The sequence below is a fragment of the Meriones unguiculatus genome, chromosome 15, assembly GCF_030254825.1.
Source record: "Meriones unguiculatus strain TT.TT164.6M chromosome 15, Bangor_MerUng_6.1, whole genome shotgun sequence".
Taxonomy (NCBI): Eukaryota; Metazoa; Chordata; class Mammalia; order Rodentia; family Muridae; genus Meriones; species Meriones unguiculatus.
The window spans coordinates 24,257,502-24,281,450 of NC_083362.1; the positions used below are offsets into that span (position 1 = coordinate 24,257,502).

A 23,949-nucleotide genomic window follows, 5' to 3' on the forward strand; every position below is an offset into this window, starting at 1 on the left:
TTAATTTTATTTGAGTATACTTAGGAAAGGCTTGTGACCTAAAAGCAAGCTGGGCTTTGCAGGTGTTAAGGAGCTGAGGAGTAAAAAGAGAAATGGTGAACGGCCAAAGGGAGAGAACAAAGGATGAACTGCAGAGGGACGGGGAGAGGGTGTAAATGATATCGTTAGTAAAGGCTACTGTCCATGTTAGCTTGAGCGGAATTTGCATTACATGTCTGCAACAGAAAAGAAAACCGGAAACAGTGAAGATACAACTCACGGTCTGGGTGTGGTGGTGCATGACTCTATTCCAGCACTCGGGAGGCAGAGGCGGGGCTACTTAGAGACTATCTCCGAAGGAAAAAGAAAGAAAGGAAGGAACAAAGAAAAGGAAAGAAGAAAAAAAAATATTTCACAAGCATTTACAAGTTTTCTAACAAAAATTTCCTTTTCCTTTTCATCATATGACATACATTTTAGGGAAATACAGAGAAGTTGACAGAAGCTTGATGATAAGCAATGCTCCTTTCATTATTCCTGCTGTGCTATGCTTAAGGCCATCTTACACTTTGAATATTTTCAGCCTGTGCTTAGACACAATATGACAATTAAGTATCTGGAATTTAATATTGAAACTATTGTATAATTTTATATTGCTAGCCTGAGTTTCAAGGACAGATTTTCTCTAGTCTTTTTTTCTGTTGTCCACTGTAAGCTTTTTGTAGGCAAACAGTAGAATACTTTTGTATTAAACTTGTTCCTGACTCACTTGGCAACGTTTTTTTAGGGCATAGATGCACAAGAAGATACTCTATTCGGAGGGACAGATTGCTTACAATCTTTTGCACTTAGTAATTTACTTCTGTGTATATGTATGTGGAGGCCAGGACAATTTGTGGGCATTCTTTCTGTCCTAATATGAGTGCCAAAATGCACTGAAATCAGGTCATCAGGCTTGGTGACAAGTGCCCCTTCTCCCTCCACAATATTTCCAGCCCCTCAGAATCGACTTTCCACTGTTTTCTACCTCCTACCTCTAATCTGCCTACTACTTAAGTACCATCATTTTCCAGTTTGGCAGATTATTTCAAGCACTTCTCTCTCATCTCTGGCTCTGGTTCCATCTTTCAGTTATGTTTCTACCACTCAGTTTAAGACAGAATATCTGCTGTAAGTGGTGGCTCAGGCAGGCAGATCTCTGAGTTTGAGGCCAGGATAGCCAGGGCTCTGTTATACATAGAAACCCTGTTTAAAAAAACAAACAAAAGATAGCATATCTGAGATTCACTCTGTAAACTCAAAGTCAGCAGACTTCTAAAGACCTCTACTTATCTCCTAATACCAGGTGTATCCCGACCTCAGTGGAGCTAAGGACAGCCTTTGAATACAGTCCAACACAAATTGTAATCTTACATAAAAGAGTATGAGGGCCTGGAGAGATGCCTCAGCAGTTAAGAGTACTACTGTCTGCTCCTCCAGAGTTCCTGAGTTCAATTCTCAGCAACCGCATGATGGCTCATAACCATCTATACTCGGATCTGATGACTTCTTCTGAGGATGACTTCATGAAGATAGAGCAATCATATATATATATATATATATATATATATATATATATATATATAATAAATCTTTAAAAAACAGCATGAGATTGTATATTATAGCTAGATTTTTGTGAATTTTTGAGTATGAATACTGTAGATTAAAATATGCATCATGGTGTTGAAAGGTTGGATGTCTACACTCTGAATGGCAGATCTCATTACTCTTATAACTTCTGCTAACTTTGTATGCAAACGGATGCTGTCTCAGGGCTTCATTGCTATGAAGAGACACCATGACTTGCAGCAACTTTTATAAAAGAAGATACTTCGCTGGGGCTGGCTTATAATTTTATAAAAGAAGATACTTCATTGGGGCTGGCTTATAATTTTATAAAAGAAGATACTTCATTGGGGCTGGCTTATAATTTTATAAAAGAAGATATTTCACTGGGGCTGGCTTATAATTTTAGAAGTTTAGTTCATTGTCATGGCAGAAAGGATGGCAATATGCAGACAGACATGGTGCTGGAGAAGGAGCTCAAAGTTCTACATCTTGGTCTATAGGCAGCAGAAGGAGACTGTGTACTACACTGGATGTTGCTTGTGTATATGAGACCTCAACTCCAGCCTCCACAGTGACAAACTTTCTCCACTAAGGCCACTTCTCCTAACAGCACTAATCTCTATGGCCAAGCATTCAAACACATAAACCTGTGGGAGACATTTCTATTCAAACCACCACAGATATTGAGATTTCTAACCTTGGATCAGTTGTCCACTAACTTAAGACTCTGAATATATGTAAAGCCATTTCTTCCTTGGAAATGGGTTCTCCTTTGAATTCCTTGAAATCAGACATTATTTTCTACAAGGTCCCAAATCTCACTGATTCTGTGCTCAAAAGTTTACTTTAATCTTTCTTATAATCTAGCTGTATTTCAGTTTGTCTTTATAATCTGATGGCTTTTTTTGCATGTTATAACTGGTTTCCTTCCCTCAAATTCATGCTCTGTGCAACTTTAGAGGATAAATGCTTGTTAAGCAAGTGTGAGAATTAAGTTCAGATGCCCAGAATTTATGCAAATGTTGGATGGGCATGGTGGCCTACTTCTAATTTCATCACTAAGAGGGAGACTCTGGATCCCCAAAGCAACCCTGCTAGCTAGACCACCCTGTGTCAGAGATCTCTGGGGTTACTGAGAGATCCTGTCTCAACTGAAAGAGTAATCAAGAAAGATACTCAAATGTTAACCTCAGGCACATGCACACATGTACAGGCACATGCACACACCTACACAGATGCAAACGTGTATACACACAACCATACATACTATGCACGTATCAAAACAGTTTTGAGCTTTGACCACATTGCTGCTGAATGTAGCATACATTTGTGTGATAATTAACAGTCACTGATTTTTAACAAAGTCCCTAAAGCCACCGTTAATCTAGACCCTGACTTCTTATAAGAACATACTGTTTAATTTTCTGTTTCAGATAGCATTTCCATTTCTCCTGTGCTTGTTGCTCATATTCAAAGAACCCACTGTCTGGCTGAATTTTGCTTATCTTTAAGACTCAACTAGGAAGTAACTTCTCCTGTCTCCTTTTCTCGGGTTAATTGTCCTGCCTTGGGATTTCTAAAGGGCATCAGTAAACCATAGTCAGCAGATTAGCATACAATGAGCCCATCTCTGTCCCTAGACTGAAGTCTTTGAGGAATGATGCTACCCTATTCACATTGCTCACATTCCTCCTATCTCCTGTTTGAGACACATTGTTGAATGAATGAATAGGTGAGGCACTGGAGGCATCTCCCATTTTATATAGGAACCTCTGTGACCACTTATGCTAGGACTTCTGTCCTCTGTGTGTCAGAACTTGTGTGACTTCTCACAGTCAGGAAGAGAGGGTATAAGCAAAATCACCAAGTCGGAAATCAGGAAGTCTACTGTTTGCAAAGAAGAGATTCTTTGGTGATATGAATGTTGAACAACATGATTTTATGTGCCTTTTTTGTTTGTTTAAAAATGTGGCATACTTTGTGAGGATGCTTGCAAAGACTTAACAGTTTTTTTGTTTTGTTTTGTTTTTGTCATTGCCATAATTAAAGAAAATGCTACTTGTAACTGGTGGGTAGCAGGAGGGATACTATAATCATCCCATGGTAAATCCACAGAACCGAGAGCTGTTTGTTACCAGGAAACCCTGATATTTACTAAGACATTCATTTCATTTTTTCTTGTGTGAAAGTTATTAATATTTCTTATATGACAACTTTCTTCTTAAAGGCTTACTCTAATTAAAGGTTCTTCCTGGTGCCTCACCTATTCATTCAAAAATGTTCCTGAAGCAGGTGGTAAGCAGACCTTATATGGGAGCATGAAACTAAGATCACATCTTTCCTCAATGTTTTCAGTCTATGGATAGAGGTAGGTTAATTGTATGCTAAGCCTTATAGAAAAGCAGAAGATTTTGTTTTACGCATTTAGTATACATTTAGTGTTGAGTAACTGGCTAAATGATACAATGGTAAGAAACAACTGCTTTTCAATTGTTCTTAGGAGTTACTTCATGGAAAAATCTCACCTTTGTCTTCTCTTCTTTACAGAACAGGAGAACTGGGAAATTTGACTGCACCTTGTAACAGCAATTGTAACTGTTTGCGGTCTTACTATTACCCACTTTGTGGAAGTGATGGAGTCCAGTATTTTTCTCCCTGCTTTGCAGGCTGTTTAAACTCAGTTTCAGACAGGAAATCAAAGGTAGCCATGTCTTCTGCTTTGCCTTAGTGAAGCAATGTGTGTTGTTTATTGTAATTGTCATCTTGCCTCTCCTAGTGGGCTGTTTGGTGTTTTCCTTCTGTTTGCCTTACCTTCCCACTTAAGCAGCCATAACCTGTTCAGACTCCTTCCTGTTTCAGGCAATCATTGTTGAGCTAATTATATTACCATTATCTATTGTTTCCAGGTATAAGATCCTTGAGAGCATGGTTACAATGTGATATAACCAGTGATAATAATAAAACTCATTAATTATTTTTAAATTTCACATACCACAGATATATTGTAAAACATCCAGATCATTAATTCAGTCTCAAATATACGTTTACTTTTAATCAGCCATTATTTCTTTCTAATGCAATTAAATAAATTCAGACAACCCAAGCAGCTAACTTAGTGGGCAGTGTGCTTGCCTTTCGTGTGTGAGCCACTAGATTCCATCCCAGCATGACCTGTGGTGTACACTGTGTGCTTTGGCTCAACTCCACCTATATCCCTGCACTCAGGAGGCAGAGGCAGGTAGATCTCTGAGTCTGAAGCCAGCTTACAGAGGTGCTGTCTAAAAAATAAAAGAAAAACAAGCAAACAAACAAACAATGCAAGAGAACTTAAGATTTTAGCCTGCAAAGGGAGGGCTGCTTGCTCCAGTTGTGTGGAAGACTTTAGAGTTGAGCATCTTGACAAAACGGCTTGTCACTTGTCAGACATCAAGGTCCTACACAAGTGAGTGTGGCAACAAAGTAGTCATAACTGCCTGCAAGGTGGATGAGTGACTAGTATTTTCCTCTAGTTAGAAAGTGTACAATGTGTGTGCCTACTGCCTGAGGAAGTGAAGAGGATTTTGGATCCTCTGGAACTGGACCTTGGCTCATCCGCCCCTCACAGTAAATGGATAGATGTCATAAATTTTAAGTGTTATGGTTGAATGATCTTTTTATATGTCCATCTGATTGACTCCTATATATAATGCATACTGGAGGATTGTCAGCACATTTGCTCTTCCCAAATTAGCATGGCTGATTTCAAAATGTTTTTACAGAGAAAGAAGCTATCCTTTGGAACCATGAAAACAGCACATTATTTGACTTCACCATCTTACTATGATTTTGTTGAAGTTTTAAGTGTCTAAAACGTTTACATTAAAGATAACATTGAGCTATACATTGCTTTTAGGCATTAATAATGCTTCTAAATAGCTGATTTTTTTTTCTGTAAAGATAAAACATGTTCTTTTTGTCATTATCCTTCACAATATTATGATCCCATAGGTATACATCTATGCCTATATGTAAGAACATGAGAAATTAAGTTATTTATAGTAACTCCTTTTTTGTTATCATTAACACGTGAGTGAAAGGATACCTTGCTGTCTGTGAAGTAGCTCAAAATTTCAGAAAAAAATTTTAAAATATTGTGGCTAAAAGCAGCATTTTATTAAACTTGTAGTGGATACAGGTAATTTCACTGTGGCACTTATCAAAATTTTAGAGTTTGTTCTTTCAAATGAGACTGTCAGCATGGATGCCTCTCTAGCTCCTATAATGGAAAAGAAGAGTTAGTAGGAAGACATTATCTGGGCAGTTATGGTCTACTGAAAGTAATATATGCAGAACATAAGAAAGTATGTAACGGTTATATTCTTGTCAAATTTTTTTCATGTCATGATAATAGGCTACAAGTTGGAGAAACAGCCATAAAGTCAAATGTAGGTGATTGTACTTCATACAAGTGGCTTATTACTATTTCCTCAATTTCTTAGAGTTAGTAACTCTCAGCACTACTGACTGTCAATAAATGAGGACAGTGGCAAAATGATCCAGATATATTTTCAAAGTATAAAGCAACTTTGATATTTTTGTGTTTGAATTTTAGGTATATTATAATTGTTCCTGTATTGAAAGGAAGTTAGAAATCACATCTACTGCCGAAAGCATTGATTTTGAAGCTAGAGCTGGAAAATGTAAAACTCGGTGCACAAACTTGCCCATATTTCTTGGAATTTTCTTCATTACAGTTATCTTTACCTTTATGGCAGGTACTCCCATAACTGTGTCTATATTAAGGTAAGTGTTGCGCTCTGAAACTTGTGTTTTCTTTTTTTTTAATTTTTATTTTTTATATTAATCACAGGTTATTTACTTTGTATCCCAGCTGTAGCCTCCTCCTTCATCTCCTCCCAGCCCCTTTCCAAGTCCCCTGATAGGGGAGGACCTCCTCCCCTTCCTTCTGACCCTAGCTTATCAGGTCTCTTCAGGATTGGCTGCAATGTCCTCTTCTGTAGCCTAGTAAGGCTGTTCATCCCTCGGGGGTGGGGGGAGGTTCAAAGACCCAGCCATTGAGTTCATGGCAGAAATAGGGAACCCACTTGGATACTGAGCTACCATGAGCTGTATCCGAGTAGGGGTTCTAAGTTATATCCATACATGGTCCTTGGTTGGAGAAACAGTCTCATGAAAGACCCCTGTGCCCACATATATTTGGTCCTTGTGGAGCTCCTGTCCTCTCCAGGTCTTACTAACTCCCCCTTCTTTCATATGATTCCCTGCTCTTTGCTGAAGGTTTGGTTATGAGTCTTAGTATCTGCTTTGATACACTGCTAGGTAGAGTCTTTCTGAGGCTTTCTGTGGTAGGCTCCTGTCCTGTTACTTGTTTTCTCCTACATCCAATGTTCCTCCCATTTGTCTTTCTAAGTGAGGATTGATCATCTTACCCCGGGTCCTCTTTCTTGTTTGGCTCCTTTAGGTGTATAGATTTCAGTATATTTATCCTATCTTACAGGTCTATATAAGTGAGTGTGTACCATGTGTGTATTTCTGCTTTGGGGATACCTCACTCAGGATGATTGTTTTTAGGTCACATCATTTGCCTGAAAATTTCATGATTTCCTCATTTTTAATTGTGTTTTCTGTAGAATCATGTTGTAGACTTAGAGGTTCAATTTGGCTTTTATTGATTCAGGCAATACCTCCCTGATGCGTCATGAATTCTTGGACTCCATAGAGGCCCAGTTGCCCGAGGTTTAAAAATGCTGATGTGTGAAAGTGTCTCCCTGCTGCCCTTGCCTCAAGTGTATCTCTATGGGCTTCACACAGGACCAGTGTGAGCTAGAGATTCGCTAAATTGTGTGCAAGTATTCTGGCCTAGTCACAACAATCATCATTCTAAACAGCCGCGTCAGCGCCCTGTAACATGCGGCTAGTGTCACCAGGGCATTTACTGGCATTTTTGCTCTTTATTTTTCTTCATCCTTAAATGTTTTACAGGAGTTTCTACCTTCCATCTGTATGTTTCCTGTCTCTTTCCTAACAAACACCAAGGTTTTTTTTTTCCTTAGTACTTTGATTCTTAATTTTCACCCCTTATTATTCACATTTTTTTAAATAAATAGAAAGTGTATGCTTTCTAAATTATATTAAATAGTCAACATTATATTGGAATTAGAGGTATGTAGACTTTTTGGCTGCTTGCTTGTTTGTTCTTTTTTTTATTGTTTGTTATTATTAGTTACATTTTATTAACTCTGTATCCCAGCTGTATCCTGCTTCCCTTATTCCCTCCCAATCCCATCCTCCCTCCCTCAGCTTCTCCCTGCCCCTTCCCAAGTCCACTGACTGGGGAGGACCTCCTCTCCTTTCGTCTGGCCCTGTTTTATCAGGTATCTTAAGGGCTGACTGCGAAGTCCTCCTCTGTGGCCTAGCAGAACTGCTTCTCCCTTTGGGGGTGGAGAGTCAAAGAGCCTGCCATTGAGTTCCTGTCAGAGATAGTCCCTGTTCCCCTTACTATGGGAAACAATTGGTTATTGAGCTACCACGAGCTTCGTCTGAGTAAAGGTTCTAGGTTATATCCATACATGATCCTTGGTTGAAAAAAAACCTGTGCCCAGATGTATTTGGTCCTTGTGGGGCTCCTATCCTTTCCCTGTCATACTAACTCCCCTTCTGCCGAAGGTTTGTTTATGAGTCTTAGTATCTGTTTTGAAACGCTGCTTGGTAGGGTCTTTCAGATGCCTTCTGTGGTAGACTCCTGTCATATGTCCTATGCACATCTCATTTGTCTTTCTGAGTGAGGATTGATCATCTTACCTCATGTCTGCTTTCTTGTTTATCTCCTTTAGGTGTATAGACTTCATTATGTTTATCATATCTTGTAGGTCTATATAAGCAAGTATATACCATGTTTGTCTTTCTCCTTCTGGGATACTTCACTCAGAATGATCTTTTCTAGATCCCACCATTTGCCTGCAAATTTCATGTTTTCCTCATTTTTGATTGCTGAGTAGTATTCCATTGTGTAAAAATACCACAATTTCTGTATCCATTCTTCTATTCATGGACATCTGGGTTGTTTCCAAGTTCTGGCTATTACGAATAAAGCTGCTACAAACATGGTTGAGTAAATGTTCTTGTTGTGTACTTGAGCAAGTTTTTGGGTATATACCTAGCAGTGGTATAGCTGGGTCTTGAGGAAGTGTTATTCCTAATTGTCTGAGTAAGCACCAGATTGACTTCCAAAGTGGTTTTACCAGTTTACATTCCCACCAGCAATGGAGGAGGGTTCCCCTTTCTCCACAACCTCTCCAGCACAGTGTTGTCACTTGAGTTTTTCATCTTGGCCATTCTGATGGGTGTAAGGTGAAATCTCAGGGTCGTTTTGATTTGCATTTCCCTAATGGCTAATGAGGTTTAACATTTCTTTTAAGTGTTTCTCTGCCATTCAATATTCTTCTATCAAGAATTCTGTTTAGCTCTGTTCCCCATTTTTTAATTGGATTCCTTGGTTTGTTACCTTTCAGCTTCTTTAGTTCTTTATATATACTGGATATTAGCCCTCTGTCAGATAAAGTGTTGGTGAAGATTCTTTCCCAATCTATAGGCAGTCGTTTTGTTTCGATGACGATGTCCTTTGCTTTACAGAAGCTTTTCAGCTTCATGAGGTCCCATTTATTGATTGTTGCTCTTAGAGCCTGTGCTGTTGGTGTTCTGTTCAGGAAGTTGTCTCCTGTGCCAATGAGTTCTAGGCTGTTCCCCATTTTTTTTTTCTAACCGATTTAGAGTATCTGGTTTTATGTTGAGGTCTTTGATCTACTTGGACTTTAGTTTTGTGCAGGGTGATAAATATGGATATATTTTCATTTTTCTGCATGTAGACATCCAGTTGGACCAGCACCATTTGTTGAAGATGCTGTCTTTTTTTCCATTGAATAGATTTGGCTGCTTTGTCAAAAATCAAGTACTCATAGGTGTGTGGGTTTATTTCTGGATCTTCTATTTGGTTCTGTTGATCCTCCTTTCTGTTTCTATGCCAATACCATGCAGTTTTTATTACCTTTGCTCTGTAGTACAGCTTCAGATCAGGGATGGAGATACCTCCAGATGATCTTTTGTTGTACAGGATCGTTTTGGAGATTCTGGGTTTTTTGTTTCTCCATATGAAGCTGAGAATCTTTCTTTCAAGGTTTGTAAAGAACTGAATTGGTATTTTGATGGGAATTGTGTTGAATCTGTAGATTGCTTTTGGCAGGATGGGAAACTTCAACACACCACTTTCACCAAGGGACAGCTCATCTAGACAAAAACCCAATAAGGAAATAAAGGCACTTACAGAGGTCCTAAATCAAATGAACATAATAGACGTCTACAGAACTTTCCACCCAAACGTAAAAGAATATACCTTCTTTTCAGCACCTCATGGAACTTTCTCCAAAATAGACCATATAGTTGGTCACAATGCAAGCCTCAACAGATACAAGAAGATTGAAATAATCCCCTGTATTCTATCTGACCACCATGGAATAAAGCTGGACATCAACAATAATGGAATTAGAAAAAAGCCTAGAAGCACATGGAGACTGAACAACTTGTTTGTTCTTGTAGATTTTTATTGTTTTGTTATTTTAGACAGCATTTTGCTATTGAGGCCAGGGAGGCTTTGAACCCTCAGTGACCCTTCTGTCTTAGGCTCTTAAATGCTGGGATTACAGGCTTGTGCCCCTCTGCCTGGCTTATTTACTTGTTTTCAAAGCTGAGTTATCTTTTCTGCATCTCTCAGGACTTTCTTGTGTGCTGATGTCACACATATTGTCATTGAACTATCATCAAAGAAAGGACTGTTAACATTATTGAATCCAGAAACCATTTTATTGCCTCAGTTCTTTTTCCCATATGTGCAGTTTCTGTCTCAATGTTAGAAAATGTGATAGTATTTAAAAACTTGTTTAATGGTGATACTAAAAATAAAAAGACAAATAAAACAGGTTCTTTTTAACAGGAGTATGGTGTAACATGCCTATAATCCCTGCCTAAAACGGTGTTTGGGTTTTTTGTTTTTGTTTTTTGATTTTTTGTTTTGCTTGTACAGATGTTAGCTTGTTTCATTTGCTTTCCAGACTCCTTGCAATGACTAATCCATTAAATTTGTATGTCTTATTTTTAAATATATTGGAATACTTATACATCATGAAATTATTTATACAAGCTAATCCATCATTTCACAAGCTGTTTTTAAAGTGTATGTACAGTAAGAATTAGTAACTTCTACTCTTAGCAAAGTTCAAATATATAATACAAGTTTTGGGGATAGGGATCAGGGCTAAATGCAGGGTATCAAGTAGCCCAGTCTGGTCTTGAACTCGCTATGTGGTTAAGACTGTTCTGCCTTTATGTACAATGCAGTCACCACACTGCATTCTGTCTTCATAATTTAACCTGCATGATCAGAAATTTCCACCATTACCTTTAACTGTCTTACCAGCCTGCTCTTTATCCTTTACGTCTAAGTGAGGCTGATGCTTCAGGGTCCACATATGAGTTGGAGCATGCACTCCTACAGAACTTTGATTTTGTCTGCCTCATCCCAGCCAATGTCCTCTAAGTTCATTCACGCTCTAGGAATGGCAGGGTGTTCCTTTCCTAGTGTGGTACCGTATTATATGCCACATTTTCTTTGTCCATTCATTTGATGGTTGAGTTGCTTGATAGCTCGGCTATTGTTTATGACACTGCAATGAACACAGATGGGCAGTTATCACTGACATCCTGCTGAGCCACATGTTACTAACGATTTTAATTTTAGTAAGAAACTGCTGTATGTATGGTGCCAGTTCACTTTCCTTCTGGTAGTTCACACCGGCTTCTTCTTCCGTTTCCTCAGGAGCATTTTGTTTCACTTTATCATGAGAAATGAACTAGTAAGAGGGAGGTGGCCTCTCAGGTGGTCTCGATTTACATTCCTTCAGGACTCCTGAGTTTGAACGTTGTTTCCCATACTGTTCCCAGCCATTGCTGTCTTCTTTGGAGAACTGCTTAGTCAGATGTCTCCCTCTCTTTGGAATTCTTTTTTTGTTACTGTGTTGCCTGAGTTTATTATTCCTTTTGGGTAATATGCAAATAGTACCTCATTTGCCGGTTCTTTCCTGTCCTCTCTCTCTTCCCTTTGCTGTTAAGGAGCATTGTGAGATGGTCCTATTTGCTTCTATTTGCTTTGATTGCTTATTCTATTTTATTGATATGATAGCTAAAAGTGTCATTGCCCAGACAAATGTCCAGAACTTTCTGTTTTTGTTTTTGGAAGGATAGGACTCCTTTTTAGTCGTTAGCCAATTTGAATGTGATTTGTATACAGTTTGAGATAAGGCTCCAATTTCATTGTTTTGCATGTGAATATAGAATATATAATTTTTTGAGCATAATTTATTGAATAAAATCTTCTTTCCCTATTATGTGTTCTTGACATTCTTTTTGAACATAATTTTCATATAAATAAACATATTTGTGTGTGTGTGTGAGTCTATTCTGTTCCATTCATCTCTGTGTACATTTTTATGTAAGACTCAGACTGTTTTTATTATTACAGCTTTGATATTATAGTTTGAAACCTGGTAATATTATGCCTCCAACTTTGTTCTTATTGACCAAAATTGGTATTACTATTCGGGGTCTTTTCCATATGAATGTTAGTATTGTGTTTTCTATTTTTGTGAACAGTTTCATTAGCATTTTGATGGGGATCTCATTTTAATTGCCTTGGATAGTATGGGTATGTTGACAACATTATTTTGATCCATAGACATTTTAAGATGTCTCTTTTTATGTGTGTTTTCTTTCCAACATTGGTTTTACATTATTTTATTCTCTATGGCTTTTATTCCATTTGTTTAATCCCAGATATTTAATTACTTTTTGGTGCTATTTGTAGTTGGATTTCTTTCTTAGTCTCCTTTATGTGTCTTTCATACTGTGTAGAAATGTAGCTGATCGATAATGTTAGTTTGGTATTCTCAAATTTATTAGCTTCATTTATTCATGCATATAGTTCTTTCATGGAGGCTTTACTCCATCTAAAAACAGGCAGTTTCTTCTTTTCCAATTTGTATGTCTTTTCTATGTGTTTGGTACCCAATTCCTCCAGAGAGAATTTTGAGCCCTGAAAGTGGGCACCCTTTCCCATTCCTGTGTTGCCTTTGGTTTTTGTCATTTGTGACGTCTACTTTGCTGAGGTTCATTCTTCCATTCCTAATTTGGTTAGGAGCTTTATAAAAGATAAAGATTGGAATTAAATGCCATTTTTCCCCCCTTTAACTTTGTTTCAACTCAGAGACCAGTTACTTTTTGGTGTTATTTATAATGTTTTACTACCAATAATATTTCTCTTTTGTAATCCAAGAATAGTTTACCTGTAAGATGTTACAGATGTTTTAATATGAATAGCATATATTTGAGTAGAAATGATAAACTGATGTGGATATGAAAGTATGGCTATAACTAATATCTACCTTGATTTTTTTTCTCACTTGTTTTGAATATATTTCCAGGTGTGTCAATCAGAGGCAGCGTTCTCTAGCGCTGGGAGTGCAGTTCCTGCTGCTTCGGTTGTTAGGTATGTTTTTAAAAACGTTAGTATGTGCTTTTGTGGTACATTACTGTTATTGATCTGTTCAGATACTTTGCACATCAAGCAAATGATGAAGGATAGAGAATGCATAGTTGTCGTTGGTGGAAGCTGTTTTCTAACATTCATGATATAGCACTACTTACATGAAGTGAGAATACAGAGATTCACATCTCACCTATTTGACTTATCTGTTTCCAGTCCCACTGCAGGTATAATGTTAATTAAAGGAATATCTGATTTACTCGAAATATCAATTATGAATCTCAGCACATATTTTTTTTCTCACTGCCTTTTATTTAATAACTGAACATATTCAGTATGTTTTTTAATACTGTTAGTCTTCATTTGTTTGAATTTGCTAGTGTGGAATATATAAATGTGGGAAAAATTGTTTTCCTGTGGAAGTTCAGTGCTTTCTGGTATGTGTGTGTATGAGATACACTCCCCTATATGCCTTCTGCAGACATGTTCACTCATACATTTGTGTTACGTTATAAATATGTGCCCACATTAGTGAGTGTGTAGGTACAAAATGTACAGACGATGCAGATAGTAGTTTATTAGTTTTCTTTATGCACCAAAAAATTTATTTTTTTCTAATTCTACCATAGCCAATTTCAAAGATAGTTCACTCGTTATCGTAATGAAAGCAGTGAACTAAAATATTTACTAAAATGACATTTTAAAAAGTTAGGAAATAGTTTTTTTGAGTTTTTTAACTACAAATAATAAATATGTTTGTGGATATAACTTTCTTTCCCTAGATTTAAAGGTTTAACTGATTCTCAAACATTACATGGTACCTTCTTATTATCTATAGTTTTGTATCATTTAAAATAATATAACATCTTTTTCTTAACAATTAACATAACATAAAAGTAAAATTATCTTTAATTTTTTGAACATTATTTAGTTTCTGTTTTTGTATGTGTGGGTGCACATGAACCACATGGGAAGGACAGAGGACTTTCAAGAGTCAGGTCTCTCTTCTTACTACATAGGTTCTGGGGATCCGATTCAGATTGCCCTTACCTGCTGAGCCATCTTACTGACCCTAGTACTAAAGTACTTTTTGGAATTGATTAGAAGCATATAATTACAAATAATTATTTAAACTATTTTGACTAAGATTTTTCTATCCCTTTGACTTAGATATAAATTGGACAATATGCATGTGGATAGAGTAAAACCTATTTGTAATATATATATTTATATGTACATATACTTAATATGTATAACTATACATATATTAAAACCTATGATTATAAGCTATAATCTTTTTTGGTTTTGTTTTGTTTTTTACAGTTTATTCATTTTATATCCTGACTGAAGCCCCCTTCCTCAACTACGCCTAGTCCTAAACTACCTCTCTTTTCCCCCAATCCCCTTCCTCAACTCCATTGAAAGGGGGAGTTCTCCTCTGATATCTGCCCATAACTTATCAAGTCTCATCAGGACTGCCTGGATCTTCTTCCTCTGTGGCCTAATAAGGCCACATTGCCAGGGGCAAGTGAACAAAGAACCAGCAATCAAGTTCATGACAAAGGCAGCTCCTGTGCCCCTTACTTGAGAATCCACATGGAGACTGAGTTGCCAGTTGGCTATATTTGAGCAGGGCATCCTTGGTTGGTGGGATCCTGCAGAGACTGATGTACCAAATAAGCTATAATCTTTACTTATTTGCATTTTGTCTTTAATTTCTCTAGGTACAATACCTGGACCAATTATATTTGGTGTCATAATAGACAGCACATGCTCTCTGTGGGATGTCAATGAATGTGGAGTAAAAGGAGCTTGTTGGATTTATGATAACATTAGGATGGCCCATATGCTGGTAGCCATAAGTAAGTTGACATCCTTATATCTTTACAGTAAGTTAATCTGAGTGACTTATGGTCTAGTTCTGGTACAATGTTCAGGCCATACTGTTGGGCCATCCTGGAGTTCTGAAGCTAAAAGCAGTTATCTAATGTGATGTCAGAGACTGTGAATGGTCTCTGCGTCTTTTTAGGTAGAAAAAGAATAATATTTTCACTTTCTGTATACCATGTCATGTGCCTTTTCAAAAAAAACTTCTCTCAAATTTTTGGAAAGTATACAAAAAGATAAACGGTAATTTGAAAAACCAACTGGTTATCAAATACCAAATGTTCAGCCCTAAAAACATGAATACAAATGAAATATAGATCATGGAGGTTATAGTTATGAATATTTATGCATATATATATATATATATATATATATATGTATGTGATAACAATTAACAAAGAAGCCATGATTTTGAAAGAGAACAAGAAGGGGTGTATGGGAAAGTTTGGAGGAAATAAAAGGAGAAATATTGTAATTGCACTTATAATCTCAAAAGTTTTAAAAAGATGGATAACCTTGCATTTTCATACACAAGTCAACAATAAAGCGTTGCGACATTTGTATATACATCAATGATCTTAAAAAATTAAAGCTTAAATAGATCAAGAAGAATTTTAACTTTTCATATGTTTTATAGTAAATAGGCATGATTGAGGGGTGGAGGAATGGCTATTGTAAAGATTACTTTTTGAGATCAGTGAAGCTGGATACTATGGTGGAAATTATTTTGTCTTTATGTAGTTGTGTTAAAAAATTATATGATAGCTTATGTGATAAATGTGAATAGATCATGTTTTTCACTGATGTGGCAGAGTAAATTTGAGTATTAAATATGTATGATATATGATATATTCATATCCAGGCCTTTTCCTAAGAACTCTGCAGCCTTTTTTTTTAAACATTTTAAAAAATTTTTGACATAATATTGCTTTATTTTATTCATATATGGATAGTGAGCTATTTAATTTCCTTATTGACTATTGATTGCATGTGTTCATCAACTTAGAAACAAATCATGGAGTCTGGGTGTAGTGGTGTACATGTATTATTTCAGCCCCCATGAAGCTGAGAACACAGGATCATGAGTTTGATGTTGGTCTGGGCCACATAGCAAAATAGCATCTCAAAAAGAAAAACAAAAATGGGGAAAGGAATATCAGTTAAGGATTTTCTGGCTCCTACCTAACACATAATATTAATTTTTTAGTTATTCTAAAGAATAAAATAATCACTATTGTATATTTTTATTTGCATTGTTTAGAAAAAGAAAAAATGTATGACCAGTAAATGTATGCAACATTTATTATTATTATTATTATTATTATTATTATTATCATAGTCATTATTAAATTGTTGTTAACTTGAGACAGTTTTGTTTTGAGTTCCTCAGAAATTCCTTGTAAAACCCTGGTTGGGTAGAGTCTTTCAGAGGCCGTCTGTGGAAGGCTCCTTTTCTGTTCCCTGTCTTCTCCTACTTCCAAAGTCTTGACCTTTTGAATAGGATTAAACCTCTTCCCTAAGGTCCTTCTTGTTGTTTAGCTTCTTTAATACTATAGATTTAAATATATTTATACTATATTATGTGGCTGATATGCACTTATAAGTGAATATATACCATGGTTGTCTTTCTGCTTCTGGGTTACCTCACTCAGGATATTTTCTAGTTCCAACCATTTGCCTACAAATTTCATGATTTCCTTATTATTAGTTGCTGAGTAGTATTCCATTGTGTAAATGTACTAAATTTCTGTATCCATTGTTTAGTTGAGGGACATCTAGGGTATCTTACGGAAGAAGGGGGAGATAGAAAGATCTGGAGGGGACAGGAGCTCCACAAACAAACAGAGCCAAAACATCTGAGCCCAGGAGTTCCTGGAAAGACTGATGAAAGACCAAGGACCTAGGCCCCACTGTTCAGAGGAAGCCCATAGACAGATCAGTTTCCATGTGAGTTCCCTGATAAGGGGAGCAGTTGCAGTCACAGGCATGAACTTGGTTGCTTTCTCTTTCCCCCTGGTGAAGTGGCCTAATTAAGCCGCAGAGAAAGAGGACTGAGATAGTCCTGATAAGACTTGATAGGCTATGGTCAGATAGTAGGGGAGGAGGTCCTTCCAGTGGATGAGGGGAGGGACATAGATGAGGAAAAGGGAATGAGGGTTGGAACCAGGAGGACATGAGGGAGGGTGCTATAGCCGAGATACAAAGTAAATAAATTATAATAAAGAATAATAAAGAAAAAAATTAAAAAAAGAAACCCTGGTTGGCGTCATGTGATTCTTCTGCTTCTGCTACCTGAGGCCATGATTACAGGTTTGCATGACCACATACAGCCCCTCTGGTGGTCTAAAATTTGGGAGTATAAAGTTACTATTACTTATAATTATTCACTTTAAAATAGAGAGTTTCTTTTTGTGAAGAATTACTCAATGCATTTTTTTATTGATCATTAATGTTCCAAATGCATGACTGTTTTGGTTTTCTGTTCTGTTTTTGTACTTAGCTGTTACCTGTAAAATTATCACCATGTTCTTCAATGGACTTGCGATTGTTCTGTACAAGCCACCACCCCCAGGTGCAGAGGTGTCGTTTCAAAGTCAGACTGTAGTTGTGTCTACTATTTCAGTGGAAGAGGATCTCAACAAAGCCGAAAATGAAGGGTGAAAAAGAAAAGGAAATGGCTTTGGAAAATTGGTTCCTGTCTGTAAGAACACTGTGCCAAGGCACCATTGACTAGCCTGTGTGGAACATGGTGGAGAGAGAGGGTGTTTGTTGTCTATGTACAGATTCCTATTTTTGTTAGAGAGGAAAAGGAAACAAAACAAAAACCCAAAACAAAACAGGCCAGTGCCTTTGAAGTTCACCAAAAGCCTCTAACCAAACTGATTCTTATTTCCACCGTCTACCTATGAAATCATCAAGAAGTAATGGCCAACAACAAGTAGATAAAAGTTCACACTGGAACACAGGTGCACACACACAAATTAAAATACTAGTTGTTGTTTTTGTTACTTTTTGTAAGACAGGGCCTCCCACACCGCAACTGCCTAGCCAAGGATGACCTTTGATCCCAGATTCTCCTGGCCTTATATCTCACTTATTGAGGTTATAAGTCTATGTTATTGTTGGCTCACACCAACATTTTTAATATTATTTCTATAACTGGTTCCACTTTAATTTTCACTGTCAATAGTTTGACTTATTTGAGAAGTTTACAGCATAAAAATTTAAGCTTATCAAATTTATGTAATGGTTTTGGGGGCTGGTTGTTTAAAACTCATGAAATTAAAGGCAACTTTACAATGTAGTTAGCTTTTATATCTTCTTTCACTCATATATTTTCACAGTAAGTTACTGAACTGAGAGAATGTGAGATAGTTATCTCCTTCGTTGTGTCCCACTACTACCCTACAGCATTGACTACACATTCTTAATTTAGATTAAGAATTCTAGGAAATGATTTGTTACTATTGTTGAATTTTAACACTAAAATTTATGACTGTGATAGTATTATTCAATTACATATTTTCAGTGTAAAGAACAAGCTCCCGTAATGAAATGTGCCAACTAGACATGACAGGATGTCTCAATGCACTATTGACAAATGCTTATGTATAGAATACTTTAAATTTTATTTTACAAACTACTCACTTAGCACATTACTTATTCTAAGCTAAGCAGAGTTTCATTTAATAGGTATCAGATACTATTACTTAGTGAAAGTTTTAAATTCAGGGGTGCATTTACTGGTTGCTCAAGTATTTAATACTCATTAATCACAGTAACTTAATTTCATCTGTGCTGGTTACTGACAAATTTACTTAAAATACCGAAGGAATAGGTCACTGAGAACCAATAATAAATTTTACTATTGTTAATAGTAAATTAGTATTGAAGGGCTAAGGATGTAGCTAAGTGCAAGGTCTGAATTTGATACTCAGGGCTGAAAAGATCTACTAAGGGTGATTATATTTGAGTTATTTTTGCAAATTAAAGGGCTGTTTCTCCTTCCAGCCAACCAATCCCTCCCCCCCCCCAGCCGCCCAACACACACACATACACACACAAAGTTAGTTCTTTACAAGCCTTATGTATCAGGTTCCCAATCAGGAAAACACAAGGCCAAAGAAAAGACTTCGAAGAAAGTCAGAGCCCGGTGGCAAGCTATGGGTTTTGAATGACTTGAGAACTTGGCAGCCCTTGTAAGCTGAAATTCAAGAAGGAAGGGTGAGCTAGAAGTAAGCCTTGCAAAAACCTTGAATATTAAATGAGAGGTGCAGTCTCAGGAAACGGGGTTAGACCTACTCATCTCAGGAATATTTACATACCAAAAATCAACTTAAAAATACAGCCAAAATTTAGATATTTGGGCATCAGACAGCTTCATCAAGCAAAGGGACAGCACAAGAAAGATGGGGAAATACACATGATGCCAGGAGAGAATATTCCTCCCCACCTTTTAGGCACATTTTAAATAATGCCTCCATTGTGGACAAGAGTAATAGATGTTAGAATTTCTATATCCCATGTGTGGAAGCATAGATTCCTGTGGAAGACGATAAGCTAATGCAGTCTTGAGAAGCTCAGTGATAGAAATGTGAAGTGAGAACAAGAAAGAAAACAGACTATGAGTAGAAAAACATGAGTATGTGGCCACTTAACACAGGGAGGAGGAAAAAGAAAAAAAAGCCCAAACATATAGTCTGATGAACAGGTCAGGAAAGAATTGGTATCCTCAATGGTTAGTGTCATCAAACTGACATATCTTCAGTATACTCAATTTTGAAGTATTTCTTTCACATTTTTTACACCAACTTGCAAATAAAAATGGCTAAAGGGAACCAATACTTTTGGCACTTGCATATATTTTATTAGAAAGGATAATAAAGTAAATACACTACTGTAATCTTCATTGTTTTCACTTGTAAATTCATGCAGATTATATGTGTTGATATGCTGCTTTTAGAATATATTTTCATAATACGTACTTGCCTCAGTTCATAATTATTTTAAAATAACTTGCAGGTGTGCCTGCTGTAATTTTGTACTTAACTGAATATATCTTAAAATTTGTAATATTTTAATTTTCTTAACTGCAAAAAATAAAAATGCAAAACTCTTAAACATGGAAAAATTGTGTACATTTGCCTTTGCTCTGTAAATTGGAAGATGTAAATAACAAGTAGACCTGTTTTTGTTGCAGACAACTCTGTAAATAATTAGTATATGTAACTTCTATTAAATCAGAATATTTATATTACATTGTTTAACTTCTTCTTTTAAGTATTACACTTTTCCATTTAACATAAGTTGTTTTGTTTAATGATTGATTTATTATTTATACAGTATTTTACCTGCATGTACACCTACATGACAAAGAGGGCACCAGATATCATCATAGATGGTTATGAGCTACCACATGGTTGCTAGGAGTTGAACTCAGGACCTTTAGAAGAACAGCCAGTGGTCTTAACTTCTGAGCCATCTCTCCAGCCCCCAAATTGTTTTATTTCTTTTTATCTTATGGGTATGAGTGTTTTACCTGCCTGTATGTCTGTGTACCACATGCATTCAGTATCTGTAGAGGCCATAAGAGGGTGTGTCATCCTTTGGAGCTGCAGTTGAAGCTGGTTGTGTGCTGCCTTGTCGGTGGGTACTAGGCATTGAACCCAGATCCTCTAGAAGAGCAGCCAGTGCTCTTACCCATGGAGCCATTCCTCTTGCCTCACATTGTCTTAAATTAATGTTTGATTATGTTGGTAGCTGATGAAAGTCAACTTAAGGGAGAAAGGATATATTTTGCCCCCTCTGAGATTGTACTCCATCATGGCGGAGAAGGCTTGGCGGTAGGAGCATGAAGCTGCTAATCACAGGGTACCCAGGTCAGGAAGCAGGAAAAAGGAACGCCTTTGCTTTCATTTTCTCCTTTTTATTCAGTCTGCTCACAGGGCCCTAGCCTGTGGACGGGTCCTGCCCACATTTAGTGTAGAGCCTCCCATGTCAATCAACCTGGGTCAATCCTTAAACAAAACATGGAAGTTTCTACAGATGTGAAATACCTGCTACTGACAAAGGCAATTTATTTTATTTTATTTGGAATGTGTCCATTGCTAAACCTGAAAACTGTGAGGAGAAAGTCCAAATCCATTGTTGTCCAATTAAAGCAAGTTTTATTAAATATCGGCCTTATAGACATGACCAGATATCAGTTCCCATGGTGATTCTGAAACCCATCAGGTAGGCAACGACTATCAGAAATAACTTAAGAGAAAAGACATTTCACTTATAATTTCAAGGTTTAGTCCATGGCCATTTGGTTATGTTCTTGCTTATGAGTAATTATGAGCTTATGGTAACCATAAAGTTGGGGCCAAATTGCCTTCCTCTTAATGACCAGAAAGCATAAAGAGAGGAATGGCTAGTGAGCCAATATACCCTTCAAGCATATGCCCATAATGATTGACTTCCTCTAATTTCTTAGTTTCAACCACTTCCCCGAAATGACGCCAGCCGTCAACCAAAGCTTTGAAGACATTCTGAATGCAAACTGTAACATAGGTCTGAGAGTCTTTGGAGGATGACATATCTTTATTTATGAATCTAAACACATCTTATGAATGGGAAAGGAATATGAATGTGTTTTTGAACTTGGTCAATACAACCCAGTGACTTTGTAACTTAGTAGGCATATGCAATTCAATAAAACAGTATTCATTATTATACTAGGAGAATGATTTTACATGTATGAATCATGTAAGAATAACACATACATTTTTCTGTGTTAAACAAAACATGGAAGTTTCTACAGATGTGAAATACCTGCTACTGACAAAGGCAATTTATTTTATTTTATTTGGAATGTGTCCATTGCTAAACCTGAAAACTGTGAGGAGAAAGTCCAAATCCATTGTTGTCCAATTAAAGCAAGTTTTATTAAATATAGGCCAAGAAGATGGACATTGGCCAGGTTCTTAGCTGAGATTCCCAGAGGATGGTGTAAATTAGGTTAGTCAAGTGCTCATAAAGGCAAAACCTACAAGGGAATTGTAGCTCCAACCTTTGTCCAGTCAGGGGTAAGGATACAGCCTGGCATAGTTCCTGCCTGCATACCTCCTGCCTATGTGTGTGAACGAGCACATCCTGTACAGTTGGAACAACTGGCCTTGTTTACTGAGGTGAAAACACCTGACTTGTTACATTGCATGAACAGTTCCCAACATTCCAGGAAGTTATCTCTCCTTGGACATGTGGGGCTTACAAGTTAACGCTAGTCCCCATATTCATTTCATCTTTGCTTATCAGAATGTCTAACATAATATTTGGGAAGAAATCCTAATAGAAAATAGTGATCATTAATATGGTTTAAGTCTTATCTATGATTCAGTGTTTATTTGTCCTGGATCTTTACTCCTTTCCAATCAAGAACAATTTTTAGTTTTGTTTTTTTTTTCCTTTTATTCCATGTTATTTTTTCTATTGCTGAATCTTTATTTTCAAACTTTATTACCTTGAAACACATGGGAATTATCATAAGTTTCTGACAGGAACCTAGGATCAGTTTGGCTGGCTGTTCTAGTTTGAAGTCTACTAAGAGGTTCTAATAAAGATGATGACTTGGAGTTTAATCGTCTGAAGACTTGCTGGAAATGGATGATCTGCTGTTAAAAGGTATGCTCATTTGGCGGTCAGAAGGAAAATCTTCATTCCTTAGGCAGTGAGACACTGCATAAGGCTGGATTGGAAGACTGATTGATACAAAGAGCATGAAAGAGAAACCAAACTCAAGCCATGTTTTTATGAAACACTTTTGAAAGTGGCCATGCAGACAAACTAGTCATCTTAATTGTATTTCTTTTATTTACTTAATAATTTTTATTTATTACAGTTTATTCCCTTTGTATCCCAGCTGTAGCCACCCTCCCTCCCTCTTCTCCTCGCATGACCCCCACCCCCACCCCAGTGCACTGATAGAGGAGGTCCTCTTCCCCTTCCATCTGACCCCATCCTATCAGGTCTCATCAGGACGATCTGCATTGTTTTCCTCTGTGTCCAGGTAAGGCTGCTCCCCACCCCTTAGGGGGAGGTGATCAAAGAGCCCACCACTTGTATTTTCAAAAAATTATTACCTATCAGGTCTTATCAATAAGGGTTGCATTGTCTTCCTCTGTGGCCTGGAAAGGCTGCACTTTTCAGGGGGAGGTGATCAGAGAGCCTACCACTGAGCTCATGCCAGAGAAAGCCCCTGCTCCGTTACTAGGGACCACATTTAGAGACTGAGTCTATGGACTACATCAGAGCTGGGGTTTTAGGTCCTCTCCATGCACTGTCCTGGGTTGGGGTATCATTCTGTTCAGGGCACCCAGGCTCAGTTTATTTTTATTATTACTATTATTGGCTCTGTTGGTCTCCTTTTGGAGCTTCTGTCCCCTCCAGGTCTTTCTATCTACCCTTTCTTTCATAAAATTCCATGCATTCTGCCCAAAGTTTGGCTATGCACTCAGTCTCTGCTTTGACACCTCTATCAGTAGAGTCTTTCAGAGTCCTGCTCCCTGTCTACTCCTGCTTCCAATGCCTACTGTGTTTGTCCTTCTGAATGAGGATTGAGCATCTTCCCTATGGTCTTTCTTTGCTTCTTTAGGAGTACAGATTTGAGTATGTTTATCCTATATTATGTGGCTAAGATCCTCTTAAAAAATGAGTATATACTCATGTGTTTCTTTCTGCTTCTGGGATGATCTGCTTCAAGATGATCTTTTCTAGTTCCCACCATTTGCCTGCAAAATTCATGATTTCCTTGTTTTTAATAGCTGAGTAGTATTCCATTCTGTAAATGTGCCATAATTTCTGTATCCTTTCCTCTGCTGAGGGACATTTAGGTTGTTTCCAGA

At 37.2% G+C, this 23,949-nt stretch overlaps 1 protein-coding gene across 1 annotated transcript in view; it reads left to right on the forward strand.

Moving 5' to 3' along the window:
* The window catches only part of Slco4c1 (solute carrier organic anion transporter family member 4C1), a 58,681-nt gene extending 38,360 nt beyond the window's left edge, over nt 1-20,321 (forward strand). The window contains exons 9-13 of the mRNA XM_060368307.1: nt 4,135-4,288; nt 6,179-6,369; nt 13,116-13,180; nt 14,902-15,039; nt 17,565-20,321. Of these exons, the coding sequence (XP_060224290.1) occupies nt 4,135-4,288; nt 6,179-6,369; nt 13,116-13,180; nt 14,902-15,039; nt 17,565-17,725 (709 nt within the window). The 3' untranslated portion in view covers nt 17,726-20,321. The remainder of the gene's footprint in view (nt 1-4,134; nt 4,289-6,178; nt 6,370-13,115; nt 13,181-14,901; nt 15,040-17,564) is intronic.
* The last annotated feature ends 3,628 nt before the right edge of the window (nt 20,322-23,949 follow it).